At 46.4% G+C, this 17,839-nt stretch overlaps 1 protein-coding gene across 20 annotated transcripts in view; it reads left to right on the top strand.

Annotated features, from left to right (window-relative positions):
- The window catches only part of KLHL3 (kelch like family member 3), a 118,936-nt gene that overhangs the window by 58,076 nt on the left and 43,021 nt on the right, over positions 1–17,839 (top strand). For 13 of the 20 annotated variants that reach the window (XM_054216962.1, XM_054216963.1, XM_054216964.1 and 10 more), the window contains 2 exons: positions 4,880–5,117; positions 17,721–17,837. In XM_054216962.1, coding sequence (XP_054072937.1) covers positions 5,089–5,117; positions 17,721–17,837 — 146 coding nt within the window. In that variant the 5' untranslated portion in view covers positions 4,880–5,088. Of the gene's footprint in view, positions 1–4,879; positions 5,118–9,950; positions 10,010–16,681; positions 16,701–17,052; positions 17,258–17,720; positions 17,838–17,839 lie in introns of those variants that run through there. The other 7 variants (XM_054216959.1, XM_054216960.1, XM_054216961.1 and 4 more) reach the window with 4 other exon arrangements.

A 17,839-nucleotide genomic window follows, 5' to 3' on the forward strand; every position in this document is an offset into this window, starting at 1 on the left:
ATGTAAATAAAGAAGTTTGTGACTGCACAGTGGCTCTAGGATGGTCGTGGAGGTAGAAATAAAGTAACTTTAGTTTGCCGTTTCTTTGTTTGTAGTTTAGTTCTGAAGTATATGTGTCTGAAATTAATAATTTAATGGCCTGTTCAGGAATGAATGCTGGATTGTGTGGGTTTCACCTGTGAGAAATGGGAAGTGAGAGCAATTAGTTTACTTTCGGTCTTTAACAATGAAAGTAAAAGTGCGGTAGTTTTCTTAAAACACAGATGTTCTTTTTATTTTTGTAATCTGCGTGAACAAAAAGAAATTCCCCAAAACAAAGCTTTTCAGAGCCTACAGTATCACAGCACAGCTCTGCGTGTTGTGATGTGCGCGCAGTTTTTTTAATAGTAATGGGTATTTGTGTCAACTCCAAAGTATAGTTTGTTCTTGATTCTGCATCTTGTGTGGCTTGTAGATTTTATTTGGCTATTAAAACCAGCCTAACATATACTTTTATAATACTGATGACTATTGCATTAAAAAGAAACACGCTAAACACCTGTATACGTAACGAATTCATACTTGCATGAATCAGTGGAAGTACCTCTCACTTGTTTATTTTGATATTAGGTGATGTAAGGGTGGTTTAGAACGGCTTTGGGCACGGTGAATCTCTGTGGGCCACTGGCTGTGTTACAGCTGGGACAGACTTGCCAAATAAAAGCTGCGCCTTGCCCTGCAGGCTTGTGTAGGATGTGTTGGCGGATGATACTTCTTTATCCTCCAGAACGGAGCGAGCTCTGGGGTTTGGGATGTGCTGATGGAGTTGCAGGTGGTGCCGCTGCCCTCCCAGCTCTTGGGCTCCCGGCCCCGCTTCAGGAGCGCAGACCTGCTGGGGTCTGGTGCTGTCACCGCAGGGATGCGGGCAGGAGGTGTGCTTGAACGCTGTCACGTACTTTGTGCGTACACACTTCATCAGTGAAGCTGAAACGGTTAAAAATGTAATTGAAAGTTTTCTAAACCTTTATGGTGTTCTCCTCCCTCCTGCCCGACTTGGATCCCTTCTGTAAAGCAAATTTTGCTTTCATTTACCACTGAAAGACCTAAGTGGATAGTGTAGGTCAGAACACTGGTTTATTATCCTGCCCTGTCAGCTGATACCATTGTCGCAATATAATGGCGTTCCTACTGCTGCCGAACAGGGGCTGAGCCTGAGTGGGGCTGAGGACCCCACCTCCCATCCCAGGCTGAAAACAGAGAGGCGGCTTTTTTCTGTGTGCCTCAGAGCGGTCTTCCTAAAATGCAAAGCTTTGGTGTAAATTGTTAATTGCTCTCTGAAAAATAAAACTGGAGGACACCCTTCTGAGATACGCGTAGTAAACAAAAACGTGGTGCGTTTTGGGAGAATGGGATTTTGCTCCTGCAGTCTGAGATGGTTGGGTTTGATAGAAGGTACCTTATCCGAGCCTTTTAAAAAGGATGGCTTGTCCTGTTGTAGCTGTTATAAAATTAATATTTATCATGTAATCAACAGTTTGTACCACATTTACATGGTATACGTTGTTAGGGACCTCTGCTTTCTAAGCTATTGAATAGGAAGAAGGCATTTCCAGTACATTTTTCAAAATGTGTATATATGTAATACCTTGGACTAATATTGGGTGACTGAAAGTGTAACACCCAAAATTTCAGTCTTTCACCTTAGCCAGAGGTGTAGTTTACAAAACAATGGGTTATTTAATGTTTTTTGCATACCTGGTTCCGTGATCTGGTGTATGCATTCCTCGAAGATGAGTTTTCTGCTTGTTATTTTTGTATATCTCACGTGAATAAAACAGTTACATCCTTGCTTCACTTCAAAATGCATTTCACAATGCAAGTACGCCAGAAGTTTTCAGCCAGCGCGAACAAGCACTGTTTGCTTTATTTGCTTTTCTTAATGGTGCTTTTTTTTTTTTTTCAGTCTCCTGTTGAAGTTATTACTCTCTTATTTCTGGTATGTGCATGTATACGCGCACACAAACATTGCCTCTACTTCCACTTACCTTTCATGAGCATTTATTTGTACTGTAATGCAAGTACTGCTATTGATGGGTGTCAGATGTGTATTTCTTATAACAAGATGAAAGTTTTTCTGCTGTATTATCTTTACCCAGGAATTTTCTATCGCTTACCTGTATAGTAGGACTTGTAAAGGGGCTGAGGGAGTTGCGTGCCTTCCTCCTGGGTCTTCCTTTGCCGAATCCTAGTCTTTTTGCCTTCTCTGCTCCCAGAACTCTCCTTGATTTATATAAAAAGGGGAGGAAATATATAATCACTTTTGAACCGATGCCTCTTGTTCGGTTGGTTCTAAGAATGTTTTAATCGTATCTATATTCCCCTTAAAAACCTCTAACCCATCTCATGGGGAAAATGGGGAGTGGGAACGCTGAAAGAGCATGGGCTGTAAAGCTCTAGTTTGGTGCAGGAGAGAGACATTCTTCAGATTCTTGTATTTCCTGTAGTTCTCCTATCTACTGAATAGACAGAACAGTTAAAAAGATGGAACGCTTCAGGTTTAGGCTGTAGCCAAAAAAAAAAAAGGCATAAAAATTAAAATTCAAGTACTTGGTTCAGCCTTTGCCAGTAGGAGTCCTGAACTACAAGTTGCAACAGCATTTGCTGAAGTTCTTTCTCAGTGCGGTTGGTCTTGGTCTCTTGGTCTCTTTTTTTTTTTCTTTTTTTTTTTTTTTTTTCCTAAAAGTCTGTTAGGCAAAGCTGTGCTATTGCCTGTTGCTATTATAGAAAGCATCAAGCTTAGAGCACTGGCTATTCTCAGATTGTCAGCCATCCAAGTAACCAAAGCTCCTTAACTTTGAAAAGTAGATGTCGAGCCCAGTCAGGTTAATAATGCCATCTGTCTGAGGCATCTGGATATTAACCCTCTTAGTCGGCTGCGCACAGTTTCGTTCCCGAATGCTTTCACAAACGGAAAATAGATTTGGAAAAAACAGCTCTTCCTCAGGGAAAAAAAAAAAAAGAAATAAAAAAAAAAATCAAAATACACTTTGTAGAGCTATAAATAATATCGATACATATTACATTAATTAAACTGCTATAAATATCTCTTTTCATGTGTAATGCAGTAAGGAATCGATGCCAGTTCAGAAAGGGATTATGTTTCTGGCTGGAAACGTGTCAAGACGCACATTTGCTCACTACCATCGGAGTACAAATCACCGATGAACGCTGCAGAAAAATGCTGTAGAAGCAGAATGAGCTGACAAATCTGGAAATAACTTCAGTTGTTCAAATGCTGCTTTATACCATGCGATTGTCAACTAGTTTGTCTCGCAGGAGCCCTGTTCTCACTGGGAAAACTGTTTTGAATGGAAAGGCATGCAAAGCTACGCGTCTGAAAATAGGCTGCTGGTCTGTAACCTAGTCAATATAAAAGATGAATATCATTTCGGTCTCCTCTGTCGTTTCTGTAACTTTTGCTGCTGCTTTCTGTGGTTTTACAATGGACTTTTTCTATTTGTGTAAGAAATTTGGCTTTCTGCAAAGTCCCGGAGGGAAGGAAGCGGGGGTCTGGTCACTGCAGGTGCTGGTTGGGAAGAAGAATCGGGAGCCCAGTCCCTGTCTCCAGCATGGACTTGGATTAAAGCAATGCTGGATAAAATGCACGAGTGGTGCATTTGGCACCAGAGGTTCACGCTCTTTTTACTTTTTTCTTTTTCTCTGCGGATCAATAATCTTGTTTTCTTCACTGCACGCTAACACAGCTTCGGGGCAAAGCCTCCCTCTGCCAACACACACCCTGATGGACAAATTACAGCGAGGGGGCCAGGGCACGGTGCGGGGGGAGCCTGTGCTTCCCTCCCTGTTGTACAACAGCACCCTCACCTGGGTTTTGGAATAGTTCACTCCTATTTCATCGTCCAGGTCCCCCCCCCTCCTCAAGAGGGATGCCCTCTGCCTTCGGGCTCGCCGGCTGGGTTGCCGGGTCGTGAAAGATTTCTGATGCTGAATTCCCAAGTCTCTCTGTGTGGTTATCTGGTACCTCTTCAGGCTTTAGTAATCTTTTAAGTTTACTGGGTAACAAATTCGGCCAAAATCCTTCATTGTGATTTCATTTGGGCTTGTTTAATTGTTTTCTTTCCACCACTGCTGGAATAATGACGCTCCGTTGAGTGGCGAGAGCTCCTTAGAGCCTTGTCTGATGGCGAGTTCAGGACTTCTCCCCCCGCGTTCTCTACTGGACTGCAGGATGGTTGCAGTTGTAATTGCTAATGCCTCTTGCGTAGGATATTTAGCAAAGTGCGTTCTGCAAGAGAAGTAATGCGAGCTTTCTACTGTTATTCTCATGGAGACGTAGCCTCCTGAAACAGAGATGCCCAGGAGCACAAGGTTGGGGGGAGGGGGGGTTTTCAAGCCTTTGCAGTCAGTAACCTGGTGCGAATTGCCATGCCTTTTGCCCTTTAGGCTCACCCATCCATTGGTTTCTGCAATTTTAAATGTAGGCAAATTATTATTTTTTTCTGTAATTATATCATTTAGAAGTTGTTACTGGGAGTTTTCTTTTATTCCCCCAGCACCAGATAGAATCTGGGCTTCTGCTCTGTGGTATCGTTATTTTTAAAAGCCTCTTTGAGGCACGAGCTTGGTGATGAATCACAACCACGTGTGTTTGGGAAGGGTTGGGTTGGGTTGGGTTTGTGCGTAGCTGGTGGCAATGGGGAGCTCTGGTTTTCTGTGTACCGGGGAGTCAGCTGAGAGGGAGTTGGGAAACATCCCCTTGGGAAGGAAGAGCTGGGCTTGTTTTATTGCTGGTGCTGCTCTAGGCCAAAAGTGTTGCAACGAGCGGGTGCCACACGCTCTCGAAGGCCGTCTCAAAGCGTGTTTTCTTTCTCCCTCCCAGGGTGAGCTTCTGCGCGGAGAGAGAGGATGGGAAAGCTGACCCCTGAAAAGCACACCGCAAACGTCCAGTAAGTGAACAGAAACCCGAGCTGAGCCCCTGACGTACAGTTCCCACTCTGAATATGCTATGGAGATTGAGCAGAAAAAGGGGTTTGCCCAGAAAATACCAAGCAGGATAATGCTGGACAGTCCGTTATCTGCGAGGAAGACATGCTGTACCAGATGGCTTTTCTGTTCAGGTAAAATAATGTGCCTGCGGAAACAACCTTGCCTAAATTCTTGTGTGTGGCCACTGTGTGATTTATTCATTCGTGTTAATGTTGCAGCATGTTGTGTTACCGTGGTAGGGTGGTGGACTCTGTTTCTTGGCTTTTGCAAAGAGCAAAAAATTAAATGTTTTAAAAAAAATTTCGAGAGCAAGGCAACGAGTCTACAAGGAGTAATAGTGAAGAGACTTGGGTTGGGCTGGCGAGATCCTGAATGAGAATAGGTTTGGTTTTGCTCATCTCTCGGAGTTACCGTATACAAATATCATTTAAGTCACGCAACACCATTATGAAGCATACGGGTATTTTCCCCTTAGTATAGAAGGTAGTAGTGGAGGCCTTAAGGGATATATTATAAAGGCAATCCCATTAAAATGATATCTTAACACTTAGGCAAAGATTTGGGGGGAAAAAATCCCACATTTTGGACAATAGCCTAAACTTTTTCTCAAATCCGTGTGTTCAGCCTGTAGCGAGAACTGTACGCTTCGGTAGGTGCAGAAATGGGAGTCAAAACTACGGACTCGCGAGGCAGAGGGACTTAGTAGTATTTAGGCATCTGAATACTGGCCTTTGCCTTTGTTCTGGTGCCCACAACAGTTGTTTTTACAGCTTTCTTCCTGAATGTTAAGTTTTCCTTTTGAGCTCTCAATTCTAAACCATAAAAATCTATCTGAAAATCTTCCAGCAGGTTTCTGATAAATAGGCAATATGACTACGGGGCAGGAAGTCCGCGCTTCTGACACAGCTGGCTGCAGGTGACAGCAATTGCTTATGCTATAGGAAAGAGCAAGAGGAGGAGCAGGAAGAACATTTTTAGCTGATGTGTTACTGCTGTGGAGGGGGAGCAATAGAATGGCTTACGACGCCCCAAAAGTCACAGCCTGGGGGTGAAGATGGCCGGGGGTGGTTATTCTAAAGGTGATAATGCTATCATGAAACTATTGGAGTAAACCTACTGTTTTTATAGGAAAGGTGATTGATGTTAAAGATTAAAGGAAAATATATTTCATAAACCCCAGTTTTGCTGGCCAGCGGCAGACAGGAGCGTGAAAGTGGGACATCTACCAGCAGAGGGCAACAGTCCCAGAGGCTGGAGATGCTGATGGCTTTTGCAGCATCTCCGCCTGGGGAGCAGGATCCTGGTGGGGGGAGAGCGCTGGGGTGGGTGCTCCAGCGCCCTCTCCTCTACGGATCACATGCTTCAGAAAACAGCGCTTCAGCGGGAGTCTCCTACCTCTTAAGCTTCAGCTGCCAAAACATCACTGATTCCAGCTCTGGGAAGGTCCCTACCTAGGTGGTCTCCTAGAGCTTCCTTTTGAGCCCCGTGGTAACTTGGATCCCTGTGAGTTCCTGTAGTAGCTAAATTTTAGCTGCTGTTTTGGTTTTGTTACGTGAAAGCAATATGGCGTGCTCTCAATTCTGGCAGTGGTTGGGCTGCAGGTACCTTCAGGACTTCTCTGCCAAGTGCTCCAGGTCCACTGGGAGCCAGTGCCGTACCCAAGTACCACCTCCAAGTGACTTCGGTTAGCCGCTGAGATACTGAGACACCGAGTTCAGTCGATACCTTTCACTGTTTATCTCGTATTTGTTTTCTTAGTGGAGCTTTTCCCAGAAAATGTACGGTCTCAATACGGATCTATCTAAATGAATATTTACTTAATTAGAATGACAGCATAATTTTAATTGGAAGGGATTTCTGGAGGTGATCCAGTTCAAACATTCCCTCAAAGCAGGACCAGCTTCAGGGTTAGATCAGGTTGTTCACTCAGATATATATATTTATATATATATATAGAGAGAGAGAGATAAAGTTTGATTATAAAATTGAGATTATATATTGTTTAAAAACCAGAATGAAAAATAACTTAGGCTGAGAAGGTGCAGCCTTGGAAGCTTCCATGAATGCAGTGTTTTATGTGTAACTTTCACAGCTCTTCAATGCAGAACCCATAGTTTTTTAAGAAAGACAATGAATAATTTAGTGGAGGGGATTATACAACTAAAAGGGAGAGCTGCTAAAGATAGCAAATTGTTGATGACATGGATCTCTGGAACCTGTATATTGGTATATGTCTGGAAATGGGTATATGCAGAGGAGTGAGGGGTTCCTGGCCGGGCAGTATTTGAACTGGACGATCCTGTGCTGGGTTTTGGGGAAGGGGCCCCTTCTGGCTTCTGCTGAAGCTGTGGAGATTGACAGGGAGTTGTCTGGGCATATTGATGCTCTTCACAGCATTAAATTCTCGGAAGCACTCGCTGTGCTTTACTTACAACCTCAGGGTTAAACCAGCCACCAGAGTTTGGGCCAGGAGAGAGTCTGGGATCAGATTGGCGGGCTTGTTTTTATTCCCTCCCTTCCTGGCATTTTTACCGAAGAAATTCCTAGCTGTCGTAGGGACACTGGCAATGCTTTGATCTCTTCTCTCCCTGCAGCTCGTTAGAGCTGGGGGGTTTGGTCTTTCACTGTAGATCTGAAGACTGTCACAGGAATCTGGAAAGGTTTTGGGGCCAGGGAATGGTGGTGCCGGTTGGAACGGGCATTCTGCAGACCCTTCTGCTCTGAGCATCGGTTAGGTGATCAAAGGTAGATTAGGTGTAGGAGGAATTTAGGGCTACTCGGGACTAGGAATTTTTGAAAGAGGCTGGAAAAATTCCACCCATCGGGTGTTACTAATTCCTTTTAACCTGCCTGCTCTTTCAAGATATCAATCTTTGCACTTACAAACACGCAAGAAATTTTTGTCTTGGGGTTGTTACCCAGCCACGATTATTTTGCAAGGCTGCTATAAAGATAATCTCTGATTACTGGAACATGCCTCTGTCCCATTCCAGCAAGGACTGCTCACTGGTTTGCTCTTGTCTGTCACTGGGACGTACCTTCCCGTGGTTGCTATCAGCATTTGTAGAGTCCAGCGGTACGCGTGCTGGTGGGGCAAAGTGCATAAGAAGGTGTTGCTGGGTTGATTCAACCTCGGTGCCTAGTTCCTGGGTGGACTGAAGTGAGATGTAGATTTTTTTTTTTTTTATGGTGAAAGCCTGATATTTTATTATTTAAAAAATATACGTTAATAAAAATACATGGGTACTTTGCAGCATTTTGAGGACCTGCTCTTGTATCTGGACTTCCTGTGATTACTGAGGGACTTGCTCAGTGGAAACAAGCTCCAGCCCTTGTTTTCTAGCTAAATTGTACTATTTTTAGATAGTTACTTTTTCTCTGGTTTGAACTTGTTTTGCGTGTTGTGCATCAAGAGTGTAAGACTGAATGGACACTCGTGAGTAACGGATGTGTTAAACTGATAGTTTAACAGGATTCTCAAAGGGAAAATGCAGGAATTTTGCCCGAATCCTGTGTGGTTTGACTTCATGGCTTTATTTGTATTTCTTTTGTTTATGGGGAGGCTGCCAAATGGTGTTTAAACAGCAGGACCCTTGACTCTCTGTCCCCATGTGACGTTGATAAAGTCCTTCCAGGTGTGTTAAGTTTTCTTATCTGAAGAATGGGGGTGATGACTAGTTGCGATTCTCAACAAGCTTTTGAAACCCTCATGTGGAAGGCACAATACCATCTGTTCAGTCATAATTGCTGATATATTTTAAAAGATATGTGAAACGTAGGTTAGTAAGGAGGAGGACATGGTTTGAGGTAGTTTTACTTACAAAAGCGATGGAATGGTATCTTGCAGGAGAAATCTCTTGATACTTCTACGTATCTCTTTGCACAAGAACATCTTGTGAATGGAAAAGTAATGAAGAAAGTAAATGTTTCTTGTCTTTATTATAATTGACCTCTAGGGCCTCATTGTTGCAGAATCAGGTTGAGAAAATCTTTTAATAAAATAAGCGGGGGGGAATAGATTTAAGTAAAGGTCTCTGCATGTGTATCAATTGGAACAAAAATGGCAAATGTGATTTAATCCAGTGCTTCAGGCTAAATATCACCTGCAGTTTAGAAGGATCCGTGTTGCCTACGCAGCATGTATTTGGCCTGGCAGATTGCACAGAAGAGCAGCAAGATTTTTATAAATTGGGGCTAGAGCTTGCTTTCTGTGGATGGTGTGGGGAGACCTAGGGGCGCTGGGACCCTCTCCCTCGTCAGCAGGTCTGAGCACCGCCAGCCCTCTCCTGCCGCTGCCCTGTGCGCGGGCTTGGCCTCATGGTTGGTACCGGGGATTTTCAACCCTCTAAAACTTTCCTTTAGGCTATAGATTGCACGGATTAAAGTAGTTACGGGCCACTCGGCTCATCGGCCATCTCCCCAGCGGCTGACTCTTGAGCTGTGGAGGCAACGGCACCGATCTGAGGACTAAGATCAGCAGTGGATGGATGGAAGGATGGAGGGGAGAGAGGGATGGAGGGATGGAGGGATGCTGGGGAGATGAGAGCTGCTCCCCGTGGGTTCCAGCTCTCTGCTGTCTTGCTGCCCGGTGCGTTCCCGCTCTCCACCATCGCTCCCCCCCCCCGCCGCGTAAGGACGGCTCGGGGCGGTCCATTGACCCGTTTCGTTCCCCGCTGCGGTGAGCGGGGGCCGTGCCAGCGGCGCTACCCGGAGGCGGCGGCGGGGGCCGGGCGGCGCGGCGGGGCCGCCCTCCACAGCTGCCGTTGCCCAGAGACGCTCGCAAGCTCGCCGGGGGAGGAGGCTGCGAGGAGGAGGAGGAGGAGGAGGAGGAGGAGGAGGCGGCGGCGGTGCGGGCTGCGGCGGCAGTCGCTGCGGCGGGGCGCGGCGGGGACGCAGCGCTCCGCTCCCGCAGGAAGCGGCCCGGGGCGGGGGCGGCCGCTCGCAGCCATGCCGGGCCCGGGGCGCTGAGCCTGCCCCGCCGCCCGCCCCGGCCCCCGCCGCCCCCCACGATGGAGGAGGAGAGGTAGGGACCGCCGCCGAGCCTTTGTGTCCGCCCCGGCAGCGCGGCGGGTCGGGGGGTGCCCGGAGGGACGGGTGGCGGGGGATGCTCGGCGGGATGCGGGATGCAGCGCCTCGGGGATGGGGATGCCGTGTTTCTGCCCCCCCCCACCCCGGGAGCTCGCCGGGGCTGTGCACAGGCATGCGGGACACGGTTTGGGGGATTCCCCCCCGATTCCCCCCCAGTTCCCACCCGCCTGCAGAAATACCTTCTGCGAGGAGCGCCTGCCAGGGTTATTACTAGATGTTGCAATGTCATGGTGACAGGCGGCTTGGCCCCGGGTGCCCACACCGAAGGAACGGAGCGGTTTTTCAGTCGGGATGTGGTTTAGATCTGAAGAGCGAGGTAAGGGAGGCTGGCTGCCCCGGTGGGTGTTTTCTGGCACCGCGTGTGGGGCAGAAAGGTGGGCCGGTGTTGCTGCAGGGTCACTCCGTCAACGAGATGTGCCTCCTCAAACGCTGGGCTTGTGTCTGCCTTGCTTGTATCTTGAGCCTCCAGCAGCTTACCCGCTGATATTTGCAGCTTTTTTTGAGTAATGAATTCAAATCTCTAACGTCTGTGAAGCCTTCAGGGCTCAATTTACCTGTCTGTGTACGTGGAAGCTGTGCACCGCACGGGTGTTACAGGGGGCAGGAGGGGATCCCGTGTCTCCCTCGCACGGTAGTTGGGCCAGATATACTTTATTTCCTGCAAGGCAGTTATTTTGCTCCAAAACCTGTGTGCTGAAGTGCTCGCAGAGCCGACCTAATGTCCACTGAATACATAAAAGAGGATATTGCTGCACAGGGACTTCGTAGATGCCGGAGGGATGTTCAGTGTTTTGACTCTGCCTTCGTTCTTCCTCCCTGCTGTCGGGGTGCCTTTCACTCACTTGTACTGCTTCAAACTAAACATTAAGCTGTTTTGGTGGGGGTTTTTTTTGTATTTTTTTTTAAAAAACAGGAGGAGCTGAGTGCTTCCTTTTGTGCTGGTGACCTTGCAGGGGGTGGGGGAACAGAGAGGGGGGCTTGACCTGCTGGTCGTAATTGTCAGGCCTTGACAGAAGTTTTCTTTAAATATGATATATCAGAAAATTAAGCTGGGATCAGCCCCCAAATTCTGGAAATTTTCTCTCTGTGGCAGGGAAACACTGTCAGCAGCCAGTGGGAATTGCTTTCTAAGCTCCAAAGGGCAGCTTTCTATCCTTATGAGACTCAAAGGTTGCAATTGTTTGTGTATTTAATGTGCAAAACAAAACTTTTAGCCTGCCACATCTCTCTTTAAATTACAATGTAGGGCTTGTGCTTCCCGTAAGGGTGTCAATGGCCACCTCTGGATATTAATCCAGATATTAATTAATTTCAAGTGGCATGAAATCTTAGCTTGTCGTGCTAGATGATCGTCCGTGGAATGGGTTTGCCTTCTTTTTTTTTCTTTATATGGATATATAAATGAGTCTAATGTTTGAGGAAGTGGAGCAGAGATGTTTTGATACCTCAGGCTGGGATCATCCTTGGCACTATTACTTATTACCTTTTTTTACAGTTACCGACAATAGTCTCATTTTGACTGGAGGCCTTTTGCTGGGAATACAGCGGTGAAAAAGTCACCGGAAAAGTACCTGGACTGTTTTGCCTTACCCATTTTTTCCAGACCATCTGTTTTTAGGACGTGAAGGACCGTCCCCATCAGCATGTTCTCTGCCTCTGGAAGTGGGGGATGATTACCCTAATTGTTGCTTGTATGTCTAGTTTTTGGGAAGAGGAAGGCGATCCTGAACTGGTTGCGGGCAGTAACGATGTGGGGTTTGACTCTTGGCAAGGGAAGCTGGAAATATTCCCCTGCTCTCCGCCTCGAAAGGGCACGTCGTGTGGGACTGCGCCGAGGCTGCTTTGCCTGCTCTGAGCAAGTCCTGGAAGGAGGTGTTGAAAAACGACCTCGGTGGGCGAGCACCGTGGGCTGGTTGTGTTCCCATTTTTGTACTTTTGCCCCGCATTTCAACTCAGATCTGTGTCATGCAGACCAGCCCTCAAATTTTACACTCTGTGACTTTCATGACAGCAGAATTCCCTCTGGTTTTTAATGTTACTGCTTTTTTTTTTTTTTTTTTTTTTTTTTTTTTTTTTTTTTTCATTTTTGTAGTCAGTGAGGAACACGTTATTGGTGCTCGCATCACCTCTCACTCTGGTCCCAAGCCTGCCCGGACTCCAATATCCTGATAACTTGCACATCTGAGTTGTTCGGTGGTATCATGTGCCCATGGCATTGCACGTGGGCAGAAGCAGCCAGAGGCAAGGGGGATTTAACCTGAAATGTTCGCATTTGGCAACAAATAAGTTCAGAATCCCGATTTTCTTGTAGTGTGCTGATAGGGACTGGCATTTTATGGAGAAATTACGTAAGGCATGGTACTCTGGTTCTGAATTTGCAAGATGTGTTTGAGTTTGAACAGGAGAACAACCCTGGAATGTTGATTTTCTTGGTTAAAGAATTAAAACGTTTGTAACTTTATCTTTGGGAGTAGTCTCTTCAAAGTATTTGTTGGAGAAATACAATATTTACCTTTGAAAGCAAATGGTATTGTCATATTTGAGTTATTTTGTGTCGTTTCTATTGCTGTCAGCAAAGACTTTTCTTCTCAGTAGTTCCTGAGCTCTGCTTTTCCCCTGAGGTCGTCTTTGATATGAATATCCTTCTGGGGATCTGTTGCATACCAATTGTGTGGTGTTGGTTTTTTTCCTAAGCTAATGTCTCCATGTTGATGGAAAATAATATTGCTATAAAAAATAATATAATCCTTTCCATTATGCTACCTCCCATATGTTTTAATGATAATGTGTTTCTCTGAAATCGTCTCAAAATCTGTCTACGTATTTGGATTCCCTCACTCACATTTCTCTGCTACCTTTGTATATACCTAAAGAAAAATTCAGAATTTGGGATTTTTATGAATATGCCATTACACTGACATCTTACTGTGGCTGCGTGACTGGAGAAATAAAACTATTGAGCATAACATATTTGCTCCATGGTTTTGGCCATTGATTCTAAACAGAAAATTACTGCAGTTAAGGTGAAACGATTTTTCATTTTGCTAAGACTAAATTAATATTTTGGTCTCCGTTTATCTTAGTAGAGGCATTTAGGTTTTGAAGGCTGGTAACTGCCATTGGGTATCTATCACATTTTTAGATCAGAGCTATGTCAAACCTGTCAGAAACTGAAGACGAACATTTTACAGTGATGATTGTAACGTATCCCACAAAGAAGCTCCATAGGCCACGAAAACGTACAGTTAGCATGTCACTTTGAAGTTAATACAAGCATATGAAGTGCCCGTGGAGGTAATGGATTGCCCGTGCTGCGGGAGGGCAGGTTGCTGAGCCCTATTGACTCTTTGGCCAACCTTGGGGGGCTGAAGCTCCGGGGTGTTATGGGACACCCCAGGAGAGCAGACCTCAGCCCGCGGTGTGCAGGCAGGAGATGAGAGCAGCTCCCAGAGACCCCCATCCCTCAAGTGCAGCACAGCGGGATGAGGTTGGGCTGGGCTGGACTGGACATGTTTGGAGTCCCATGAGCTCTCCAATGTGAGAGCCTGGTGGAGAAGGACCTTCGTGGTGTCCACATGTAGGCTAGGAGCTGAGCCCGGCAGCTGTTCTCCCAGAAACATGAGCAGAAGCTTATCCTTCTCTGCTCCAAAGGAGAGCGCGTTTGAGATCTGCCCCTCCTGTAGGGTGAACTCCAGTCTCCAGTAAAGCCAGTGGTAGAATTGGTTTTGGCGGAGCCGGGAGTTTTGTTCCTGGGGTTTACCAGCTCTCTGCATGGCAATAATCTTGCCAGGGGACAGTTTAGCTCTAAGGGAGGCTTTTATTCTTTCACGTAATCTACAAAGACATCTGTAATTACTGCTGGTAACTAAGGCAACCCAACTTTATAGTTGATACAGAGCTACGGGTTATGGGTTTTTAAAATACCTTTGTGTTGGTTGGTATGCGGCCGCTCAGGCGGGAGCTGTGCTGCGAGCCCGCGGGTAGCTTGGGCTGAGCCCTGCCAGGGGGTCTTGGGGAGCAGGGACACGGTGTAAACGGGGTAGTGATTAGCCTCTCTGGTTTAATTGGGGACTCTCAAATCGGGGCTCATTTGTTCTACTCGGGGACAGCGTTGAAAGGCCACGCAGGAGGTGGTGGTGGGCTCGGCGCTCTCTGAAAGTAAGAGCCTCTTTGCTTATTTTAGGAGAATCCTGCTGTGCCCCTAACGAGGATGTTCATCTGGCCCAGGGAAATTAAATCATTTGTCCATTTGCTCGGTGCATGCCCTCAGATAGCCCAGGAACAGAACAAATTGCTCCTGGCAGCCGGCTTGCGAGTCCCGCTGGTGTGGTAGGACATCAGCAAGGCAAACGTGAAGGTGCCGGGGGGAAAGTCTCTGTGGTCACGGGGTGCAGAAGCTCCGGCACATCCTGGTGGTCTCAGCCAGCGCCTTTGATCAGAGAACCCTGTTCCTCCTTTGCTTTGCCTCATTAATATAATAACAGTGTAATAATTCTTAGTGTTGTGGGGAAAAAAACCATCAGAAAAGGGCTATGCAATGCACTGTTTTGGTCTTCTCAGGGGTAGCCTTTGCTTTGTGGCAGGTTGCGTTTGCTCGGAGGGTTTAGGTTCTTGCATTTTTACATTGGAAATGTGTCGGTGATGTCTGAGAGTGCGTGCACGGGGGTGTGAAATCCTTCTCCCAGATAAAATCATCCTCCGTCCATTACTGGAACACAGTTCTGTGGTGGCTGAGTCAGTCTCAAAGATGAGTTAAAGGCTCTTGGCCATTAATTTTTCAAACGTGTTTTTTATGTGAGTCATTTGGAAAAACTTTAAATAGCATATCTTGATTTTTTTGAAGCAAGTTTTTAACCAATCTGCAGTATTTTCTTATGGTGGGCCTTTGGCAAAATGTGAAATCCACCCCTGCTAATCAAGCTGAGGGTGCTTTTTAGGATGCTTTTTAAAAAATTACTTTTCGTGCTCTTTAGGAAGAACTGATTGATCTTTTTCAGAAATTCTGAAGCAAGGTTTTTTCTTTTAAAATACACAGACAAATGTTGGTGGAGTTGAGGCTTTATGAGGGCTTGTTGATCTGACATTTACTTTGGTGTTCAATGAAACTTGCCATGTCCTTTGAACTGTATCTCTTGCCAATGGAAAAGTTTGAAAATAATGAATCTGGTCTCCCGCACTGGAGTGCTAATAAACAAATCTCAGCAGCGTGCATTTTCTTATTAAAGAAACCTCATGATTTTTTTGTCCGTCACTTGATTTTGGACCCCGCGAGGTCTGTCATGACGATGACCGAAGCAGCATCCCGCAGCGGTCCAGCTGGCAGCGATGGGTACAGCTGTCCCTGCCGCGGCCTTTCGGTTTCACTTTCTTTTTCTTTTCTTTTTCTTTTTTTTTTCTTTTTCTTTTTTGTTTGTTTTGTTTGCTTCCTGTACGCGTTTTGGCTTTGGAGACTGAAAGTTCGGTGAAGTCACTTGCAGTTCCAGAGCCTTGTTTTTTCACTCCTTGGCTCCGGCGTGCCGCAAGGGCAGGTTTAGCTGTTTTGAAAACCAAGGGTTTACGCTGGGGTGTTTAAAGCTGTGGTCAAACTTCCCTTGGGCTGAGATATCAACCATGGCTTTTGATAGATAAAACACTGAGGCTTAGCTGAATTTGGCCATGTCCCTGGAGCAAGGAGACTCCCTCGCTGGGGCGTGCGGACATGGAGAAGAGCCGAGTGCTGCCGCTGCCCCATGCCCATGAACGCTACACGTGGCACAGAATGAGTCCAGCTTTCTTTGGGGACAGAAAAGCTGGCTGTGTCATTGCCTGGTACCAGTCCCTTGAACACTGAACATTTAACAAGAGGTACTCTCCTTTCTGATTTTTTTTTTTTTTCTTTTAACCCAGCCACGCTAAGCTGATCGGGTGACGACTGCGGTACAGCCTGGGAAGTCGTCTCCCTCATGCGGGACGTGTGCTGAGGGATGTTGTGCTCAGCTTTGCGGCTTCGCTTATGACTGAAAATATTTCACTTGCTCAGCAAAGCGAAGGCGTTGGCCTTGGCTGGTTTTTGGCATTAACCTTTGTCTCGGGCCCAAAGCTGGCGGCCGCTCGGTGTGCAGGCGCGTATTCGAGCTGCGTGCAGCTTGGCTGCTGTTTAGCGTCTTGTTTCTAGAAGGACACTGCAACCCAACGAGGACAGCTGGGGGGGGCAAAAAGCTTCATGAGGGTCTCAAGGGACACGGTGCTGGTGACAGCCACCGCTCAGCAGCAGGCAATGGGGAGGGTGTAATGTTCAGCAAAGGCTTCACACTGTCAAGTTGTGAATAATTGTGTTTTTCAAAGGAAGAGTCACTGTGCGTGTGTATACGTGTGTATAGATATATATGCATGCACACACACCTTAGCAGAGGCTGCCGCGCTGTTCTGGGGAAGGATCTCTCCTTGCTTCCCCGGCTTTGTACCCGTCTTCAGACATCATCTTCTGGTCACCATTAGGGTGAGGACGCTGAGCTGCCCAGGTTATTGGTTTAACGCAATTCAGCCTTTTTGACTGCGATACAAGCCGAACTAAGAGTAGTGGCAGGGAGGAGGGGGCAGACATGAAGCTGAGGGAGATCGTCCTTTGGAAGGCAAACTCTGAGAAGGTCTGAGATTGGATGGATGATGGGGTTACCTCCCGAGGTTTGCCATTCGCTTGGGGTTGGCTTTCGCCACGGACAGCCTTGCTCGACTTGTTTGCCTTTGCCTGCTGGTGGGTTTGAGGGATGAGCTGTGGGTGTGAGCAGGACGGGGACCTGCCTCTCAGTGCTGCTTTTTTCATAGGTGGAAACCTTTTGCTCTGAGTGATTTCCCACCCTTTCAGAGCAGGGAGGTAGAGGTATTGACCTGATGTCAATTCTGCGTAAAGAGCCAATGCTCCAAACAAAGTAATGAGGACGCGGATGTGCCTTAGGCACCTGTTGGCCTGGTTAGACACAGCACAGAACCGGGTGCATCTGGTTTGACGTTACCTATATAGCTGGTGGTTCTGGTGGGAAAGTCTGGTTTAATAATTCTTTCTATATGTTTCAGTGGCGCTTAATAGACCTATTTCTAAGTGGGAAGTGGCCTCTGTAAAACTAATGCTTTGGAAGCTGTGCAGGGAGATTTAATAGTCCTTTTCTACTTGCTCTGCTCCTTTTCTACTCCTCTATGGAAAAAGGTACAAGTCATGTATTGTACGCTTGCGTTTTTCAGATGGGACATTGAAAACTAAACGTCTCTTTCTCTGTATGGATGCTAAAGTATCCATGGTGCTCTTGTAGTTCCCAGTGCTGAAGTCTATTTCTATTCAGTGAGGCAATTACGTTCTGGCTTGAATTTCAACTTATACTGCTTTCCTGGCCTGAAGCCTGTAAGGCTGGGCTTTGTCCTCAAGTGTTTGGCACTTTTTCCTTTTCTTCCCCGCTGACTGAAATGTGGGCTGGGTTTGCTTTCAACACCCGTGCAGAAGTAGCTGCATTTTGTGATGCTCTTCATATGGTGAACCTGAGCCGACTAACAAACGTGCAAGTGACTCCCTGCATAATGTCCTGTGCTGCGGGTTTATGGTATTTTTTTTTTTTAAAGTATCATTGAATCAAACTTTCTACTTGTTTTTTTTTTTTTTTTGTCCCTGTTTTTAGCATTAAGCAGAGTTCCCGATCCTCTGAGGCAGCTGAAGATGAAAAGGACCAGCGCACAGTGACAGTCAACCCTTCTCACATGAGAAAGGCATTCAAGGTCATGAATGAATTACGGAGGT

This window comes from Rissa tridactyla, chromosome 11, assembly GCF_028500815.1.
Source record: "Rissa tridactyla isolate bRisTri1 chromosome 11, bRisTri1.patW.cur.20221130, whole genome shotgun sequence".
Lineage (NCBI taxonomy): Eukaryota > Metazoa > Chordata > Aves > Charadriiformes > Laridae > Rissa > Rissa tridactyla.